The sequence below is a fragment of the Bos grunniens genome, chromosome 29 (assembly GCF_055505025.1).
Source record: "Bos grunniens cultivar Pamir isolate PY7600 chromosome 29, Bosgru_T2T1.0, whole genome shotgun sequence".
Taxonomy (NCBI): Eukaryota; Metazoa; Chordata; class Mammalia; order Artiodactyla; family Bovidae; genus Bos; species Bos grunniens.
In genome coordinates, this window is record NC_141193.1 from 11,375,149 (window position 1) to 11,394,111 (window position 18,963).

An 18,963-nucleotide genomic window follows, 5' to 3' on the forward strand; every position below is an offset into this window, starting at 1 on the left:
GGATGGGAAAGAGGCCTGAGACCATAGAAATGGAATGTGAATCCATCTTATCTCATGGAGGGAAGTGTCAGATCAGACAAATTAGCTCGGGGTTTTCTAGTATGGATGATCTAATGGGGAGCCTTTTTAGACTCTGTCTGGATCCAGGAGTCCCAGGGTGAGGGAGCGGAAGAGGGGCTGGGAAGGAGTGGCTGAGCTGCAGCTGCTGGGCTGAGCAGGGAGAACACAGCGGAAGAAGCGGGGAGGTTGGGGCCAGGAACAGGAGAACAGGAAGGGTCTGGGGACACCTGGCTGTATCCCTGGAGCCTAGAATACTGCCTGGGGCATGGGAGGAGCTCAGGAAATAGCAGAAACACAAACACAGCAAAGAGCCGGGACACGGTGAAATTCATCCCCAGAAACCTGAGAATACACCTGTTTGTCCCAGGACCAAATATGACCAGGACAGACTGTCAGTGGGAGTGGGGGTGGACCCGTCTGTGGTCTTGACCATAGCCTCTCTCAAATTGGATCCACTCTCTCATCTTATCCTGGTTATTTCCTTTTAAAACATTATCTCAAATTCATCACTCAGTCAGTAAATTTTTATTAAGCACGTCCAGTGTGCCCGGCCCTGCTCTGGCTGCTGGTGCTTCAGTGGTTAAATATTTGATCACAGTCTCTGCCTTGGTGGATTTGAAACAAGTACTCCTACCAAGACATCATCACCAGCTGTGCCAAGTGCCATGACATGAAGGAGGGCCACCCTGTGAAAGGGTGGCCAGGAAGGGCTTTTCCGGGAAGTGACGTGTCAGCTGATACCTGCAGGATGCTAGGAGGGAACAGTGGGTCTGTATAAAGGCCTGAAGTGGGGAGAACTTGTGTAGGCAGTGGGCAAAGGCTAGGGTGGTGGGAGCTAGGGAGGGTATGAGGGATCAGAGTGAGACAGGGAAAGTCCAGGGGTACCAGAGCCTGCAGGGCTTGGAAACCACGCCAGAGATTTATTGTCTTATTCCAAATGCAATTGCAGAGCATTGATGAAATGGTTGAAGCAAGGGAGGAATGTGATCAAATTTATGTTTTAAAAAGATTGGGACATCCCTGGTGGTCCAGTGGCTAAGACTCTGCCCTTCCAATGCAAGGGGTCTGGGTTCGATCCCTGGTCAGGGAACTAGATCCCACATGCCTCAACTGAAAGTCCTGCATTCCATAACTAAAGACCCTGCAACAAAGATCGAATCGAAGATCCTGGTGCTGTAACTAAGACCTGGCACTGCTAAAGGAAAAAAAAAAAAAGGAATAGATTAGGTTTCATGAAAGGCTTGTATAAAATTAAAAAAAAAAAGAAGATTGTGCAGCTCTGGAAAATAGTCTAGAATGGGTATAAATGACACTGGGGAGACCTGGGGCGTTGACTGGGAGAGTTCACCCCACCCCTTCGTTGATTCCAATATTTTGCATTTATGTGGTAAATTACAAATTGGGGAATGATATGACAAGAGCGCCCAAAGCCATTTTGTTCTGAGCACCCCAAAGTCAGTTCCCTTCAGCAGGGAGGTGGGGCTCAAGCCCTCAGGCCAGTGTCTCCAGCAGATGGCCTTCAGCACAGCAGAAGCAGGCGCCGTGTGCGAGGAGAGACTATGATAGGTTCATCAGCAAGAGAGGAGCTGGGATCAAGCTGGGCTGAGTCAAGTGAAACAGATCACTTTGCAGTAGGAGTTCTCAGAGCCTTTGATTGGGGTCTGTGCCCCGTGAGCCTCGAAGAAAGGCCTAGAATCTAGCCCTCGCGTACTTACTTTGATACTTTGAAAAAATAATTTTATTTGTTTATTATTGGCTGCCTGGGTCTTCATTGCCACACAGGCTTTTTTTAGTTGAGGCGAGCAGGGACTGCTCTCTAGTTGTGGTGTGTGGGCTTCTCGTTGAGGTGGCTTCTCTTGTTGCGGAGCACGGGCTCTGGGGTGCACGGGCTTCAGTAGTTGTGGCACTTGGGCTCAGTAGTTGTAGGTCCCGGGCTCTAGAGCACAGGCTCAACAGTTGTGGTGCACTGGCTTAGTGGAATTTTTGGTTTATTAGATAAACAGGCTTGACGACAAGCCACAGCAGGGCTTCCCTGATAGCTCAGTTGGTAAAGAATCCACCTGCAATGCAGGAGACCCTGGTTTGATTCCTGGGTTGGGAAGATCCCCTGGAGAAGGGATAGGCTACCCGCTCCAGTGTTCTTGGGCTTCCCCTGTGGCTCAGCTGGTAAAGAATCTGCCTGTGATGCGGGAGACCTGGGTTGGATCCCTGCATTGGGAAGACCCCTTGGAGAAGGGCATGGCAACTCATTCCAGTATTCTTGCCTGGAGAATAGTGAGGTGTCTCCCCTCACCACATCTCCCCTCATCCCATGCCACCCCTTTTGTGGTGTCTGGTTCTTGGGGGCCGTTTTTCTTTTTATGTATGTGCAAGCAAATCTTATTCTCTTTATAATCCAAAGACAGAATTGTCTAGGCTCCATTATCACCTGTTGTTCCTCTCCTTGGGGAGTAGAAAACCATTCTGGCCCATGTCTCATGGTCATTTCTGCCTTGCCTGGCATACTTAGGAGTGCCACCATCAGTGGGAACCTCTCCTTAATTCTTTTCCTTTTCTCATCATCTCTTCTTGGCTTTGGGAAAAATAAGTTACTCCCTCAATCAAGAATTCGGATGCTGGGACTTCCCTGGTGGTCCAGGGGCTACGACTCTGCATTCCCAGTGCAGGGGGCCTGGGCTCCATCCCTGGTTGGGGAACCGGATCCCACATGCTGCAACTAAGTCCACATGCCGCAACTGAGAGCTCAATTGCAAGCCACAGCTAAAGATCCTGAGTGCTGAAACTAAGACCCAGCACAGCCAAATCAATCAATAAATATTAAAAAAAAAAAAAAGAGAGAGAGAGAGAATTCAGGTGCTCTATTCTATAAGAACTTCCATCCCTGAGTGGGGAAGATCCCCTGGAGGAGGGCATAGCCACCCACTCCAGTATTCTTACCTGGAGAATCCCCATGGACAGAGGAGACTGGTGGGTTACAGTGCATAGGGTTGCAAAGAGTTGGATACGACTGAAGTGACTGAGCAGGCGCGTGCAAATTCTGTGAGAAAGCAACAGCCCTGGCATTTCTGGTCCCCAGGTCTTTATATGACGCTCCCAGCTGGTCCCTAGAGGCCCGTTCATCTTCCTAGCTCTGTTACAAAGCATGTGGTGCCACTGTGTTTGGTGCTATCCAAATGGCAGTGGTCAATTCTGCCCCCCTGCCCCAGTGTTCTGACCCCAGTGATGCAAAGGGGAACTCCGACAAACAGAAGCAAACACACAAGCCATTTTCCAGGAGGTTATGATTTATTCTACATTATTGGTGTGACAGGGAACAGGGCCAAGATTCCACCTCCAGGATCCCAGAGGAGGAACAACCAGGAGAATTATCTACATCAAAGATCAGGGGCAGAATCAGGGAGGGGTCTTCCTGGAAGTGGTTGGAACCGCGCGGGCTCAGGCCACGGGAGCCAGGCCGATCTGGTTGTTGCCCCTATCGAAGACGGTGAAATACTGGCGGATGAAGACATCACCCAGGATCCAGAGGTCCCCAGAGGAGGTGGAGATGTCCATGCCCTCGAACCCGCTGGAGCAGATCCCGTCGCTCTGGAGGAAAGGAGAATAAAACCCGAGCTGGGACTCAGACCCTTTGGGGACAGGCGCTGGGGCCTGAGCATCCAGGACCATGGTGCGCTGCCAGCCACGTGCAAGGAGGAGCTTCCTGGCTCGTGCCTGGGGACTTGGCTCTTCCTGGCCTGGGGTCTGCCTCTGTAAGCAACTCTCTGCTCTCTTGGTTTCCAGGGATTACCAGACATTATCCAGTGTTTCTGGCAGATGTACACACCTTGACGTCAGCATCAGAGCTAAGGGGTTTAGGGAGAACTCAGCTGCCGGGAAGGAGTCTGGAAGCACTGGTGACACAGCCTTTTCTCATTATTCTGATCCCCACCAGTGGCAAACTGGATCAGCTGCTAGACCTTTTCATTCACTAAGTCGCTGACTTTGTGACTTTGGCTGCATATTACAATCTCCTCTGGAACTTCAAGCCCTCTGCACCCCACCCCCTACCATGGCTTAGGCTCCACCCCTTCCTAATTAATCAGCATTGCTGGGGGAGGGGCCTAGTTAGTTCTTGCTGAATGACATCCACCCACAGGGCAAAACTAGTTTCCCATCCAGCATTGTACTAGAAGGCAAGGTTTTCCTGGGTGCATCGGCACGACTGAGAGACTTCACTTTCACTTCTCACTTTCATGCATTGGAGAAGGAAATGGCAACCCATTCCAGTATTCTTGCCTGGAGAATCCCAGGGACAGAGGAGCCTAGTGGGCTGCTGTCTATGGGGTTGCACAGAGTCGGACACGACTGAAGCGAATTAGCAGCAGCAGCAGCAGCAGAGACTATAGGAGTGTCATAAGCCCTGACCCTATGGGAGGTGTGGTTTCCATTTGCCCAACACTTTGTAGCTTTGATGTGGGCAATCTTGCTTGATTACGATACTGGTGTGGGGAAAGGTCTAGGTTTTAGATAAAGGAGGGATCCAGGGGCTAGTACCTTGCTGAAGAACCTGGGGCTAATCCTTGAGACCCAGAGCTTGGACTCCAGGGCCCAACTAGAAATCCTCCTTTCACACCACCAACCTTTGCTTGCTTTTCCTCCCTGGGGGTGCTGCCTCTCAGTTCTCAGTCTCACATTTATCTGTGATGTATTCTTTTTCTCTGGAGGCTGTCCAGAGCAAATGGAAGCTCCAGCTTGTGGAAGTGCCCTTGCCCTTGTGCCGAGGGGCAGTCTGTGTCCACATTCTGAGTGGGTACATCTAGTGGAAGGCCCAGACCCCCCTTACCTGCAGGATGTAGGCGCTGGGGGGCACAGGGTACTGGACACCATTGATGGTGAAGACAATGTCGGGCAGGCTGTCGATGGAAGAGCAACTGATCACCACCTGGAAGGAACAAGGGTTAGCAGGGTTTTCATTGCTCGTGTGTGGCAGATCCACCACTTGAGTCTAGAACAGGGCAGTCAGAGCTGGACTTACTTCGCCAGAGGAATCCTCGCTGGCTCCAATGTAGCTCTGAATGTTGGAAATGGCAGTGGTTGGGCCGGCCAGCAGAGAGGTACCAGTGTCAACAATGGCCTGGCAGCCGTCGCTGCAAGCGATGGACTCTCCATTCATGGTGATGCTGAGGAAAAGAGGCAAGTCAGGGTCCCCTGAGCCCCTGGAGGGTACCTCTCAAGGAGGAACCAGGCAACCCTGGTTCCTTCCCCATCCATTGGCCAATGCATAAAATTTCAGCTTCTCTTGTTCACACGCTCATTCTCTGAATTCACGTATTCTACCAGGAATTACTGAGTGCCTGCTCTGTGTTAGGCACAGGACATGCAAAGCCAAACAAGATGGGTGCACAGTTTCTGGCCACAGGGAGCTCCTACTCTAGCTGGAAAGATAAATTATGATTGAGGAGGAGCAGGATGAATAGGGGAACAGAACCCAAGCCAGGGTGAGAGTGCTGGTGTGGACCAAGCCAGGGAAGGCTTCTCAGGGAAGTGGACACCCAAAGGTTGCTAGGGAGATCAGTGTGTCCCAGTTTCCCCGGGACTGTCTTGGTTTAACTACTGAAAGGCTGGCATCCCAGGAAACTGCTCACTCCTGGGCAAACCTGGGCTATGGGTCACCCAAGCAGGCCAACTGTGGGCAGAACAGCTAGAGGTTAAGGCTACCTGGGGGCAGACAGTCTTTGAAGTGGAAAGTGGAAGGAAATGTGTGTGTGGGTGTTAGTCGCTCAGTCTGTCCGACTCTCTGCGACCCCATGGACTGTAGCCTGCCAGGCTCCTCTGTCCATGGGATTCTCCAGGCAAGAATACTGGAGTTGTTTGCCATTCCCTTCTTCAGGGGATCTTCCTGACCCTGGACTGAATCTGTGTCTCCCACACTGAAGGTAGATTCTTTGCCGTCTGAGCCACCAGGGAAGCCAATGGGAGGAAATGTTTCGAAACAACTTCTCCACCATCTTGCCCTGACCTTAGACCAAAGTGACAAGCCCCCTAAAAGCCAAGATGTATGGACAGGGGACCCCCCACTCTCCATAGAGTTTCTGGTAGACTGTCCTGTCTCTTTGCTCAGAAGGGAATTGGCTGTCTCATCCTTGCTGAGTCTCTGGGGTGTGGGGTCGGAGGGGGTGGTCCCAGACATTGCTTATCCTCCAGTGATGTGCCCTTCTCCGGGTCTCTCTGACTCGGCCAACTTTTACCTTCTCCTTCTGGAGCACATGTCCCTGTGCTGGCTGTTCCAGGGGGATTAATTATGTTAATTATGAGTGTGTAAAGAAATGCATTCTGGGACCCATGCCAGGATATAGCCCATCCACAATGACCTCACCTGTCCACAGTGATCTGCCAATAGCCCTCAACAGAAACAGGCACCCAGTTCAGACTTCCTGAGTAGTAAGAAGAATCGATGTCACCGAATATCACCACGCTGCCGCTCTCTTCGTTGCTATGGAGAGTGGAGGGAAAACAGGAATTCATTCATACATTCACAGTTCCAACTGAACATATAAACTGTGTGCATTCTAAGAGCTACTTCAAAAAAAAACCTTTTTGTTTTGTATTGGAGTATAGCTAATTAACAATGTTGTGATAGTTTCAGATGTACAGCAAAGGGACTCAGCTGTACATATGCATGTATCCATTCTTCCCCAAACTCCCCTCCCATCCCGGCTGCCACATAACACTGAGCAGAGTTCCATGTGCTATACAGGAGGTCCTTGTTGGTTACCCATTTTAAATATACCAGTGTGTACATGTCCATCCCAAACTCCCTAACTATCCCTTTCTCCCATCATTTCTCCAGCAACCATAAACTAAGAGCTACTCTTAATTGGGATCTTGCCAGCATCAAGAGCTGAGCAGTGTGTGTGGTTCACTGGGTTTCTTATAATCCTGACACCAAGACCCATGCCTTGATCACTATTATTTCTGTTTTACACTGAAGTAACTGAGGCTCAGAGAGGTGGTGTAGTGTGCCCAAGGTCACACAGCCAGGGAGCCACAGAACCTGGGTCTTTTTGGTTCCAAAGTATGTGTGGTTTCCACCACATACGCTCTTTGCTGTGGGGACCTCAAGAGAAATAAATGAATGACGGTGTCTGCTCTTAAAGCCTTGATAATGTAGTTCATGGTTTGCAAATGTCTGCAGGCGTTTTTCATCGCCACGACTAGGTGGGGGTCGGGGGAGCCGCTGGCCTCTGGGAGGTGGAGGCCAGGGAGGCTGCCAAACATCCCAAAGCAGCCCCCAACAGCAAGGAATCATCTGGTCCAAAAACGTCAATAGTGCTGGGATTGCGAAACTTCAATCTAGTTGGCCCTGTGTGAATTACCTAACTGCTCATAAAAACAGATTATGTTTAAGAGAGCTGAAGCTTGAATATTAAGTGGTCAAGAGAAAAAAAGGCTAAAAAGACCCTCCTGTTGTACATTGCTGGAGTCCTGATTACTGGAATAGTCATTGTATAAATCTGCAGTTTCGGTTTAGACAGGAAAGCAAATGTAGATGACACTAAGAAATTATTCAGCAAGCAACTGGTCACAGACAGACCAATCACAGGCAGATGATTCCACTCCCCAACCCCACCCCTCCTTCCTTGTAAACATCTGACAGTACCCGCGAGATTATAGACCAGTCAATATCTTAAAAAAACCCCATCAGTGATGACAAATCGCTTCAAAGGAAAAGGATGTGAGTGTCAGAGGAAGGTTGAGTGTCTCAAGAAAGTCGATGACACAACCTCAGATATTCTGGCACAAACCTTTACTTAGCTGAAACCAAGGCTTGGTTATTCTTTATTCTTAGAATTAACTCATAGCCACACCTGAAACCTAAATTTTGTTAACTAATATAAGAAACTTGCTTTCATCATTTAAAAGTTTCTCTGTTCAAGGTCTAAATCCCAATCAAAACTTCTTTTCATTTATTGCTATGAACTTTTGGCTCCAATTTTAAGCGGGTTCACTCTTTAAAAAAATTTTTTTTTTTTTTTTTAATTTGGCTGCACCAAGTCTTAATCGGAGCATGTGGGATCTAGCTCCTGACCAAGGATTGAACCCTGGGCCCCTACACTGGGAGTGCAGACTCCTAACCACTGGGGCACTAGGGAAGTCCCTAAGTGGACTCACGTTAAACGGTGGTCTTCTGGAGAGCAAATAGCTAATGATATTTGACTTGCATAAAGCAAGGTGACAGAGAATCTTGCTAGTAAAATAAGACGAGGAAGACTGTTCATCAGAAAGGAATTTGGCACCGTTCTCTCCAAAGATACACATCTCAAGTCTAAGACACTGACCTTGCCAATCCCCCTGCTTGCCAAGATTCCAGCCCATCCAGCCTTCGACAGCCTCCTGCTGGACCTGGTGACCGTGACCTCCTTGCTTCACTTACCTGCTCAGGTAGACAGAGAAGAGGTCTTGGGAAACCAGACCCTGGTCCCATATGTTGTCAAAGACAGGGGTGGCCCCGGAGGAGGAGATGCTGGGGTAGGCGAGACCCAGGATGCCGTCGAAGGGAGCGTAGTACAGGAAGGAGCCGGGCTCTGTCTCACTCAGGCCAAAGATCTGGTTGGTGTCGCTGATGCCTCCGACCTGCGTGGGGGAACCAAGACGTTTCTCATTAGCTTGTGCTGACTGAGCACTGCGGGGTGCCCACCCTGGGCTCAGAGCATCCCCTGGTTCACTTCATGTAGAACTTGGCTTCCGGGGCATCAGGCTGGAAGGAGGGGAGAGGGATTAGCCCTGGAATTTCTTGTTATTCTGCTGGAAAGAACAACTGAGGCTGATCCCCAGATGGGCACCGTCTGCGACTTGGTGTGAGAATGTGCTGCAGAACAGATGGTCACCATGTGTGTGTTTCTGAAGATCAGATGCAAAGCAGACGCTGGGCAAATCAGAACCCTGGACCCCTGCTGCGCCCTGGAAAGGCGGGGGATGCTTGTGGTTGAGCTTTTGTGACTTAGGGGGGCTGTGGGCTCAGGGAGGAGGAAGAAGAGGAGGTGCTAAAAGAGAACTGAGCCTTTTCCTACCTTCTTCCTACCCCTTCATAGCATTCGACTTGGGTGCTGATGCTGGCTTCTGGCATTCCCCTACCTTACTACTTCTTCCCCCCACCCCACCGCCACCAGCCCCTCCAAAATATCTGTGGTATCTCTGCCACTTTCTGCATGCCCCAGTTAGGTTGCTTTTGTGATACAAAGACCCATATTGAAGGAGCTGCCGCAGAGGGTGAGGAGGGGGTGGGGGGAGGTCTGTGCTGTGGCCTCTAAGGTCCCTGAAGTTGGAAGCTGTGCAGGATGAGGCGGCCGGCCAGAGTTTGCTTACCTGGACGGTGTCGTATCCAAGGACGCCCGTCATGCTGCCGGTTCCGTAGGTGATGGACAGTGTCTCGCTGGTGGCCTCATAGGTGGAAGAGTCTTGAGGGTTGAAGCGGTTGTGGTTGGCTGTGAGGACAAGAAGAGACATGGTCAAACTCCAAAAGCTGAGCCAGAGTCATGGGCTGAGGGTGCCTTCGTTTTGGGTTGGATTTTGGAAGAGAAAGTTAACTTTTTTCTTTAGACTTTGGTGCCCTAGTGTTCCCAGTTTCCATTCCTGTCTGGTTGGACCAACTGGGATCATCTCACTGTGGATGGAAACTGTGGCTATGAAATGAAAAGACACTTGTTCCTTGGAAGGAAAGCTATGACAAACCTAGACAGCGTATTAAAAAGCAGAGACATCACTTTGCTGACAAAGGTCCCTATAGTCAAAGCTATGGTTTTTCCAGTAGTCATGTAGAAATGTGAGAGCTGGACCATTAAGCAGGCTGAGTACTGAAGATTTGATGCTTTCGAACTATAGTGTTGGCGAAGACTCTTGAGAGTCCCTTGGACTGCAAGGAGATCAAACCAGTCAATCCTAAAGGAAATCAACCTTGAATATTCATTAGAGAGACTGATGCTGAAGCTGAAGCTCTAATACTTTGATCACCTGGTGTGAAGAGCTGACTCATTCGAAAAAACTCTGATGCTGGGAAAGATTGAAGGCAGAAGGAGAAGGGGGCGAACAGAGGATGAGATGATTGAATGGCATCATCGACATGATGAACATGAGTTTGAGCAAACTCTGGGAGATGGTGAGGGGCAGAGAAGCCTGGCGTGCTTCAGTTCATGGGGTCACAAGGGGTGTGACATGACTGAGCGACTGAACAACAACAACTCTGATGGAAGGTCCTTCCAGGCTCATGCTGACTGGAGCAGGCCCACAGCTGCCCATGGTAATGTGCAGCTGCACACTCTGCCACTGGACTGAACTTCCTGAGGGCCGGGACCACATGTGATTCACCCCTTCATCCTCCAGGGCACCTAAGCCTGGCACATAATAGGTGCTCAGTGAATGCTTTTGGAGTGGATCCCTGAGTGGCTTCAGCGGGCTTGAAATCAGACCTATGTGAGGCCCCTGAGCATTCGGGGCTCCCAGGTGACTCAGTGCCAGGGGCCTGGAGAGGGTGGGGGGACACTCACTGCAGGCTTCGCTGGAGCAGTAGATGGAGGGCACCCACAGGTTGGAGGAGCCGGTGTCAAAGATGACAGTGAAGTCCTGAGCGGGGGTGCCAATGCCAATGGTGCCGAAGTACTCCGTCTGCCGGGGGGACACACAGCTCACCAACTGGGGACTCCCCAGCCTGGCCTCCCCAGGGACTGTCACTGGGTCTTCTTGGCCACATCCCGCCTCCCCCTTCACTGGCCCCCTTTCCTTCATCTTTTGATCCAGTGCATCCCTCCATCCTTCAAGGTCCATCCAGGTCTCCCTTCCTCCTTGAAGTCTTCCCTGATTGCAATCCTGTTAACCTCTGCCTATTCTCTTCTAAGCCTCATGAACACTCAACAATAACCTGCTGTCCCCTCTTGCCTTGAATGTCTTAGTCTTGTTATCCTAGAGAATGCACACTCTTGGATAGGGTAGAAACTTATCCAGCAGAGTAAATCTGTTCTTAGTCGCTCAGTCGTGTCCAACCATCTGCAGCCTGATGGACTGTGGCCCGCCAGGCTCCTCTGTCCATGGGGTTTCCCAGGCAAGAATACTGGAGTGGCTTACCATTTCCTACTCCAGGGGATCTTCCCAACCCAGGGATTGAACCCAGGTCTCTTGTGTCTCCTGCATTGGCAGGCAGATTCTTTACCACTAGCACCACCTGGGAAGCCCCAGCAGAGTAAATGCTTAAGCATTTTTTCTTTAAATTGTTGATGGGGAGATAAACAAGTCACCTAGAAGTGAAGACCCCTTGAGATATCTTATTCCTAAGTCTAGATGACTGCAGTGGGTTTAAGAAAGTATATCCTTGGGACTTTCCTGGCAGTCTAGTGGCTAAGACTGCATGCTCCCAATGCAGGGGGCCTGGGTTCCATCCCCGGTCAGGGAATTAGATGCCCTCATGCCACAACTGGGAGTTTGCGTGCCACCACTAAGACCGGGTGCAGCCAAATAAATAAAAAAAGAAAGAAAGTATCTTTACGAATTTTATTCTTAGTGGCAGCAGTTTTTCCCTGGCTAGCTCTGCTCCAGCCACGCTGCTATGGTTCTTTCATGACCAGCTCATTCCCATCCCAGGGTCTTTGCACTTGGTATTTCTTGTGCTAAGAAAATGTTTATTCTAGATCTTTCCTTGGCTGACTCCTTCTGATCCATTCTTCAGCGCTCTAGTCAAATATCACCTCCATCAAGAGGCTCTCCCTGACTACTTTATCTAAATTTGCCCCTGCCCCATTCTTTTTCTCCTTACTCCAGTTGACTTTTTTACATTCCTGTTTATGTGTCTCTTTTTTTTTTTCTTCTTTTTTTCTGTTTATGTGTCTCTTATTTGTCTTTCCATCTAGAATATAAGCTCCAGGATCTTTGCTTAGTCACCGTTGTTTCCGCAGCTCCTGGCATAGTCTCTGATAGAGAGTAGGTGTTTTATAAATATTTGTAAAGTGAACAAATGGGCTAACTTTACAAAGCTTTTACCAAGCTCTAACCAAAGGCCAGGCCCTGTTCTAAGCACTCAAAAAAACCCAAAATGAAAAAACTTCCCTCAAATCAACCCTCCCCCACTACATTACTGCTTGAATTACTCTAAACAACCCTCTGGTGGTGGATAGTAATAGTTCTGTCTTACAGACAAGAAAGCTGAGTCTCACTCAGACTTGTCCAAGGTCCCATGACTTGGAAACATGAGAGCCTAGACTTCCCTAGGTCTGGCAAATGTCACAGGCCAAGCTCTTAATGACAGGCAAGAGTGCTTCACGACCTTGGCTTTCACCCAGGGGACCTATAGTATCCACTGAAAGGCAAGCCCGTTGGATCCGAAATGGAAGAGTCAGAATGGTCTTCCTGAAACTCCAATCTGATCTTGTCAATCCCCGCCCCTAGTTAAGGTGATCTGGTGGCAATTAAGATGCCAAGCCTCATCCCCCCACCCACTCTGGTCTGGCTCCACCCACCAGCCCCCATGGACATGGACCTCGCTTTGAAAATGGACTCTGGCTTCCATTCCTCAAATGCACTCTGCCCCCCGCTGTCACACGGTCTGGTGCAAGTCTTCCCGCCTTCTGGAACACTCTGCTGTCCTCTCAGAACTCCCCTCTCTCTTCCTTGCCCCAGGGAGGTGCCCCTGCCCGTCATCTGTCTGCAGTCCCTGTATTGGCTTCACTGGGTGGCCTTGGCCTGGTTGTGCTTGTCATGCTTTGTGAGGCTCCCTGATTATCATCTGTCTCTCCTGCTAGATTGTGGGACCCTGAGGCTCGTCCACTGCCGCTTCTCTGGGCCCAGCACAGAGCCTGACACACAGGAGGTGCTCCCTCTAGGTAAGCACTGGATGAATGAATGAATAAATGAGTTGAGAGCAACACCTCTGACTGTGAGTTATTCTACTCTCCCTGTGTCTCTGAGATCCAGGGAGCAGACCCTGGGTTACACTTGCCTAGGGGTTTAGAGCACTGACCTGTCTTCCCAGACCCTGGGATCCCCCCTCTCTCCTCTAGGCTGAGTCCTTGGAGCTGGCCCGCTGCCTGCCCACACACTCACATCCAGGTAGTTCTGAAGGGGCTGTTCAGACACCAAGGTGGCGGCCTCCCGGATGTACTTGCTGCCCAGGTTGTATTTGTGTGTCCTCATGAATTCCTTCAGCTTGCCATTCTCGATCAGATTCTGTCTCAAGGACTTCTTTTTGACGAGTGGGATCCTGTGGCAGAGCATTTGCACACAGTTGGTTTGGAGGAAGAAGGGTGATTAGACACTCATGGGGTGCTGTGGAAGATCCAGAAGGAAAAGAAAGCTTGCCCAAGAGCACAAGAAGGAAGTTGAGAGGGGCGATGCTCCCGTCTTTGGGCAGAGTAATGCAGACAAGAGAAGTGGTTGCTGGAAGTGGCCTGGCCCAGTGGCTAGTGCTGAGAACCCTACCCAGCCTGGTCTGGAGGGTCTGTGCTGTTAACCATGTCTGCTGAGCTGCGTCCCCCAATGAGCAGAGAAAAGAGACTCCGGACGGATGCAGAGAGAGGAGTTGTGGGAGGGAAGAGGGACAGACAGCAAAAGGAAATAACCCCAGGAAGACAGCTCTTGGTGCAGAGAGTCCCCCAGACTCACTTGACGACGCTGCACTCAGAGAGTGCCACCAAAGCAAGCAGGAGCAGCCACTTCATGATTCTTCCTGGCTCGCAAGTCTCCGGAGAAGGGAAGACGGGAAAGTGTACAGTAGCAGGCAGGAGCCGCTCCTTATATACAGCCCGAGTCCTCGGGCATGGCCTTATCAGCCACCAACGTCACCCATTACTCTCACCCCAAGCAGAAAGTTTCCTGATAAGATTGTCCTTGCCCTATGCCATGTTCAGAGTTTCCAGTTGAGTAGCTTTCCATTTGTTACGCAGACCTCGGGCTGGAATGACCCTGCAGAGAGCAAGCGGCCAAGTGGCGGCTTATTTCTTAAATAATAGAAGGCATCCAAACTCGATAAGCGAAATATTTTGACAAAATTGGTCCAAAGTGCACTGAATGTTGGACAGATGTCAGAGGAGCTCCAGGTACCCGAATGGTCCTGGTGGGACAGATGGTGGGACAGAGTGGCTGTCCTTGAAGTGATGGGCCATGTCCCCAGAGCTGCAGTCCTCAAGCACATCCTTGGGTGGGTGGTTTGGGACTCAGGACGCATTTCCCCATGAAAAGATCGTTATATGGGGTTGCTGGATGTCTAGCTAGCCTATGGGCCTTATTTTGCTCTTGCTGCTCGTGGCTCTTGGGCTGCGTCTTGGGAAAGTGGTGTGTGTAGTACAGAGCAAGGGGATGGGATGGGTGGAAGAATGCTTCTGACCCTGGAGGAAGCAAACTTGAAACAGGCTGGGTTTGTCTGTGGAATCTGTGTCTCTCATTTTCTAACACCCTTTTCTTCATACTGCCCTCTCCCATCCTCTTGGTTACTCAAAGCCTCTGAGACCCCATTTGGGTCTGACTCCCAAGCATTCCATGCTTAAAACTTGACTGAATCAGCTGCAGTGGGCCAAAGCAATCCGGGCAAATTCACACTAAGGTGTGAATGACTGAGAAAAGTTCTCTCTCTTCATCTGTCTCTTTTTGGCTGTGCCTCATGACATGCTAGATCTTCGTTCCCTTACCAGGGATCAAACCCATGCCCCCTGCAGTGGAAGCATGGAATGAAAAGCTCTCTTCTTAAAAAGGATGCTTTCTAGCTCAGTGGATTCTTCTGCCCTTTGTGAGGTTTATTCAGTGGACCAAGTGGAGTGAGAAGCTTGATGTAGGAATTTTGGTGAGGGGGTGGGAGGTGGGGAGGTCACAAGTAGGTAACAAGACCTGTCTGTGGGTCTTGTTCTGATAACAGATTCCCTGGGCCACATCTGGTTTTTCCAACAGTGGGAAACACAGATACTATAAAACTCCAATTTCCCTAGGGCCTCTGGATGAGTATGGAGGAGTGGGCAGTGCGAATCAAGTTCTGGGCCAGTGGTGAGCCTAACTACAAAGCACGTTTGCATTCAGAAGATACCCATGAAGACACCTCTGTGCCCCGATCATGGATCCTTGATCTGTATTTCGCTTTTTCTCATCTTTTAGTGCCTGCTTCCTCTCTGCTCTCTTTTCCTCCCCTTCGAGCATTTCTTCTTTGAGCTATGCTGTCACTTTTGGGCACGTCTCAGTGCTTCTAGGAGGAGCTGATGGTCCTGAAGATGCCTGCCTAGGTCCTGGGAACAGCAGATGGAAACCCTGGCTCAAGACTCCCCCGGGGCGGGTGGGGGAGGGGCATGTTCTGGGGGCTGGCCGGGGTCTTTAGAGGTACCTGGTGTCTCACGCTGGGCAGTAGGTACGTGGGTGCTCATGTGCTCATGTGTAGGTTATGCATATATGAAACTGTTTACGATACTTTAAAAAAAGTAAAAGGAGGTTCTGCATACTTTTCAGCTTAGAAACGGAGGCAACTGAGGTTGGGTGGAGCAGGGTGAGTCAGGGAACCCTCAGGGTTGAGATGTGGGCAATGAACCATGAAGAAGATTACGTGTGTTTTATTCATCTTTCATCTCCCTCTGTGAATTATATGGTTCATCAAGTGTTCAACACAGCGCTTTAATTAATCCCATGTAAGCTCGGCTTAGTTAAGAGCAGCTTGGGAGTATACTCAGCAGGATCATGATTTCACAGTTAGCGGTTTCTGCCGTTTGCCAGCCATTGCAGTAACTGACACAAGAAGGGCTTCATTCACGTGTTTCTCTTCCTTGACAGTGAGGGGAGATGCAGGAGTTTAGATTCACTACTCTTAACTCGTTGTGGTAAGTGATATTATTATTCCCATTTTACAGATGAAGAAACTGAGGTCCAGAGAGGCTGTGCCACTTGCCTGAGGTGACACAGGTGAGAAGTGACTGAGCAAGGGCTTGAATCTGGATCCCTATCTCTCCCCATGCTTGCTCCCTTGTGTACCCACTAACTGGGGTTTACTGGAGGCTGTTGGAGAAGGCAATGGCAACCCACTCCAGTACTGTTGCCTGGAAAATCCCATGGACGGAGGAGCCTGGTAGGCTGCAGTCCATGGGGTCGCTAAGAGTCGGGCACGACTGAACGACTTCACTTTCACTTTTCACTTTCATGCATTGGAGAAGGAAATGGCAACCTACTCCAGTATTCTTGCCTGGAGAATCCCAGGGACAGAGGAGCCTAGTGGGCTGCCGTCTACGGGGTCGAACAGAATTGTACATGACTGAAGTGACTTAGCAGCAGCAGCAGTAGAAGAATCTCAGGAAGAGCTCTGGCTTCAAGATCTGGGTTTGAATCTCAGCCCTACCTCTGAATAACTTCCAGACCTGGGGCTACTGATCCAGTCTCTGAGACTCAGTTTTTTCATCTGTAAAAGGGGGATAATAGTACCACCAATTCCATGGGATTGTTGTGAGGATTAAGTACAGAGTCCTCACCAGCCATACACATACTGTGGCTGAAATAAAAAGTTCTGATCAGGATGCTGAGCAAGCAGAACATTCCTCTGTTGCAGGCGGGGAACTTGAGATGTTATGGCCACTTTGGAGAACAGTTTAGTAGTTTCTTATCAAGTCAATATGTACCTACCATTTAGCCCAGAAACCACCTTCCTGGGTATTTACTGAAAAGAAATGAAAAAACATATGTCCCCACAAAGACCTGTTCCTACAAAGACCACTCAAATGTTTATAAGAGCTATTTTCATAATAGCCCCGAACTGGAAACAACTCAGTTTTCTTTAGCAGATCCTTGGGTAAGTGAAGAGTGTACAGCCAACTATGGAAGACCATCAGTGATAGAAACAGAAGAACTGAATCTCACGGGCGTTATGCAGAGAGAGTCCAGATGCAAAGGCTACATTTGTAGGACTCTATTTATATGACATCCTGGAAAAGGCTAAATAATGGGAACAGAAAATGGGTCCATGGTTTCTAGGGGCTGGGGTCAGAGTAGAAGACCGACTACAAGGGGCCATAGGGGAACTATGCGGGGTGATGAAAATAGTCTAGACTCACCTGAAAAGGTGGATTTCACTCAGTGACAATAGACCAGACGTATCTGACTTTACAGCAGGTAAAGTGCTAAGCCAGAGATGGCCACACTGTAGGAGTGAAGACAGACCTGGGCACCAGGCACTGCCCAGGGCCATGGAGGCCTTGGCTGGGACACATAAAATGATGCAATCCTACAAAAGAAAACAAAACAGAAAAGAACAACTGATCATCATCTCTGCTTCTGTTTTGGTCCTTTGAACCATGAGTAAAATATGTCCATACTCCATGTCTGTGGCAGGGGTGACAAGGTTGGCAGGTGGTGGCAAAACTCCAAGGAGCTGGGTGGGGACTGTGAACGTTTCTCAGGCTCCTGGGCGCTGGGCTGTCCAGATGGGCTCTCTCATGTCACCCTGGGGGTAAGTGTGGGATGGCCCGAGTCCATTTAGGAGGGACGCTCCTCTGAGCATCCTGGAGCTGACATATGGTGCTTGGAGCCCAAGATTAGGCATAGGTCTCGGGGAATAGCTTGTCTGTGGGACCCACATAGGAATTTTGGACAGAAGAGAAATCTGTTTGGGAAGCAGGAGGGAGACTCCTCAGGCAGTAACCTGCAGGATCCATGTGCACAATCATTCAACATGTTTTTATTCTGTATCTACTCTGAGCTGAGTAGGCTGTCCTAGTTGCTGGGGGTACATCCATGAAGAAGATGGAGCTAGGGTGTAAGTTGAGGAGTTTGTGGTCAGGTCAGGAGAGGGCAGGGGAAGGTCCCTTTCCTTCCCACCCAGAGATGCCTTTGGATCACACTCACAGGAAGCCCTTGGATTGGTGAAGAATCTGAGGTCTGGGGAAACCTTCACGGGGGCTGGTGCTGATGTGCTTGGTGGCACCAATTCCCAATATATGGCAGACTCTACGATGGCCTCCAATCATCCTCACCTCCTGGTGTTCATGGCTCTTGTAGTCCCCTCCCCTCGAATGTATGCAGGACCTAGGACTTGCTTCTAACCAATAGCATAAGGCAAAGCAGATGGGGTGTCACTTTTGTGATTATATTACGTGACATTGTCACTTTGGTCTTGCCAGCAGGCTTTTTGTATAGATTTTTTCTCCCTGGATGGCTCTGAAGAGGTAAGATGCCCCATGAGGAGGCCCACATGGCAAGGAACAGAGGGTGGCCTCCAGCCACCAAGGAACTGAGGCCCCTTGTCTGATAACCCACAGGACACTGAATCCAGGGATTTCCCTGGCAGTCTGTGTCTAAGACTCCATGCTCTCGATGTAGGGGGCCCGAGTTTGATCCCTGGTCATGAAACCAGATCCCACATGCCACAACTAAGACCTGGCACAGCAAAATTTAAAAAAAAAAGAAAGAAACTGCATCCTTCCAACAACCCTGTGAGCTTAGAAGATGACCTCTATTGGAGCATCAGATAAGATCACATCCCTGGCTGACACTTTGTCAGAGGCCCTGAAACAGAGAACCTAGCCAAACACAGAAACACTGAGATAATAAATGTGAGTTGTTTTAAGTTGTTAAATTTGTGTTAATTTGTTGCAGTGATAGAAAACTAATACAGGGTTAGACGCCTCCTAGAAAACTCCACAAAGATGTACCTGGCTGCCTCCTGCTCTTCGCCATTTGGGGGCCATTTCAGTGTTCTGCAAGGTGGTTTTCTGCTCAGGCAATATGAATGATCTGGGAAGGAGGGGGCTGACATCATTGGTTTGCTTATCTGTAAATCCCAGTCAATATAACAAGGACTGTGTTTCTGTGTCTCTTAATGCTTTTATGAGTGCTTTGAGATACATCTGAGTTAAATCTGAGTTAATTCACCCATTCCAGTCCATTTTAGTTCGCTGATTCCTAGAATGTCGACATTCACTCTTG

At 49.7% G+C, this 18,963-nt stretch overlaps 2 protein-coding genes across 3 annotated transcripts in view; one reads left to right on the plus strand and one right to left on the minus strand.

Moving 5' to 3' along the window:
- Positions 1 to 12,944, plus strand: part of VWCE (von Willebrand factor C and EGF domains) — a 52,767-nt gene extending 39,823 nt beyond the window's left edge. For both annotated transcript variants that reach the window (XR_015157520.1, XM_086383574.1), the window contains exon 21: positions 12,825 to 12,944. Coding sequence is in view for 1 of the 2 variants with exons in the window: in XM_086383574.1 (XP_086239700.1) it covers positions 12,825 to 12,928 (104 nt within the window). In the remaining variant the exon portion in view is untranslated. The remainder of the gene's footprint in view (positions 1 to 12,824) is intronic.
- Positions 3,327 to 13,788, minus strand: LOC147342082 (pepsin A). Its single transcript, XM_086383598.1, has 9 exons — positions 13,684 to 13,788; positions 13,126 to 13,282; positions 10,584 to 10,701; positions 9,406 to 9,524; positions 8,474 to 8,673; positions 6,416 to 6,532; positions 5,075 to 5,219; positions 4,883 to 4,981; positions 3,327 to 3,645 (listed from the first exon to the last, which is right to left on the minus strand). Exons 1-9 carry the CDS (start codon positions 13,737 to 13,739, stop codon positions 3,496 to 3,498), a joined length of 1,161 nt encoding a protein of 386 aa, XP_086239724.1. The 5' UTR covers positions 13,740 to 13,788; the 3' UTR covers positions 3,327 to 3,495.
- Between the last annotated feature and the right edge of the window lie 5,175 nt (positions 13,789 to 18,963).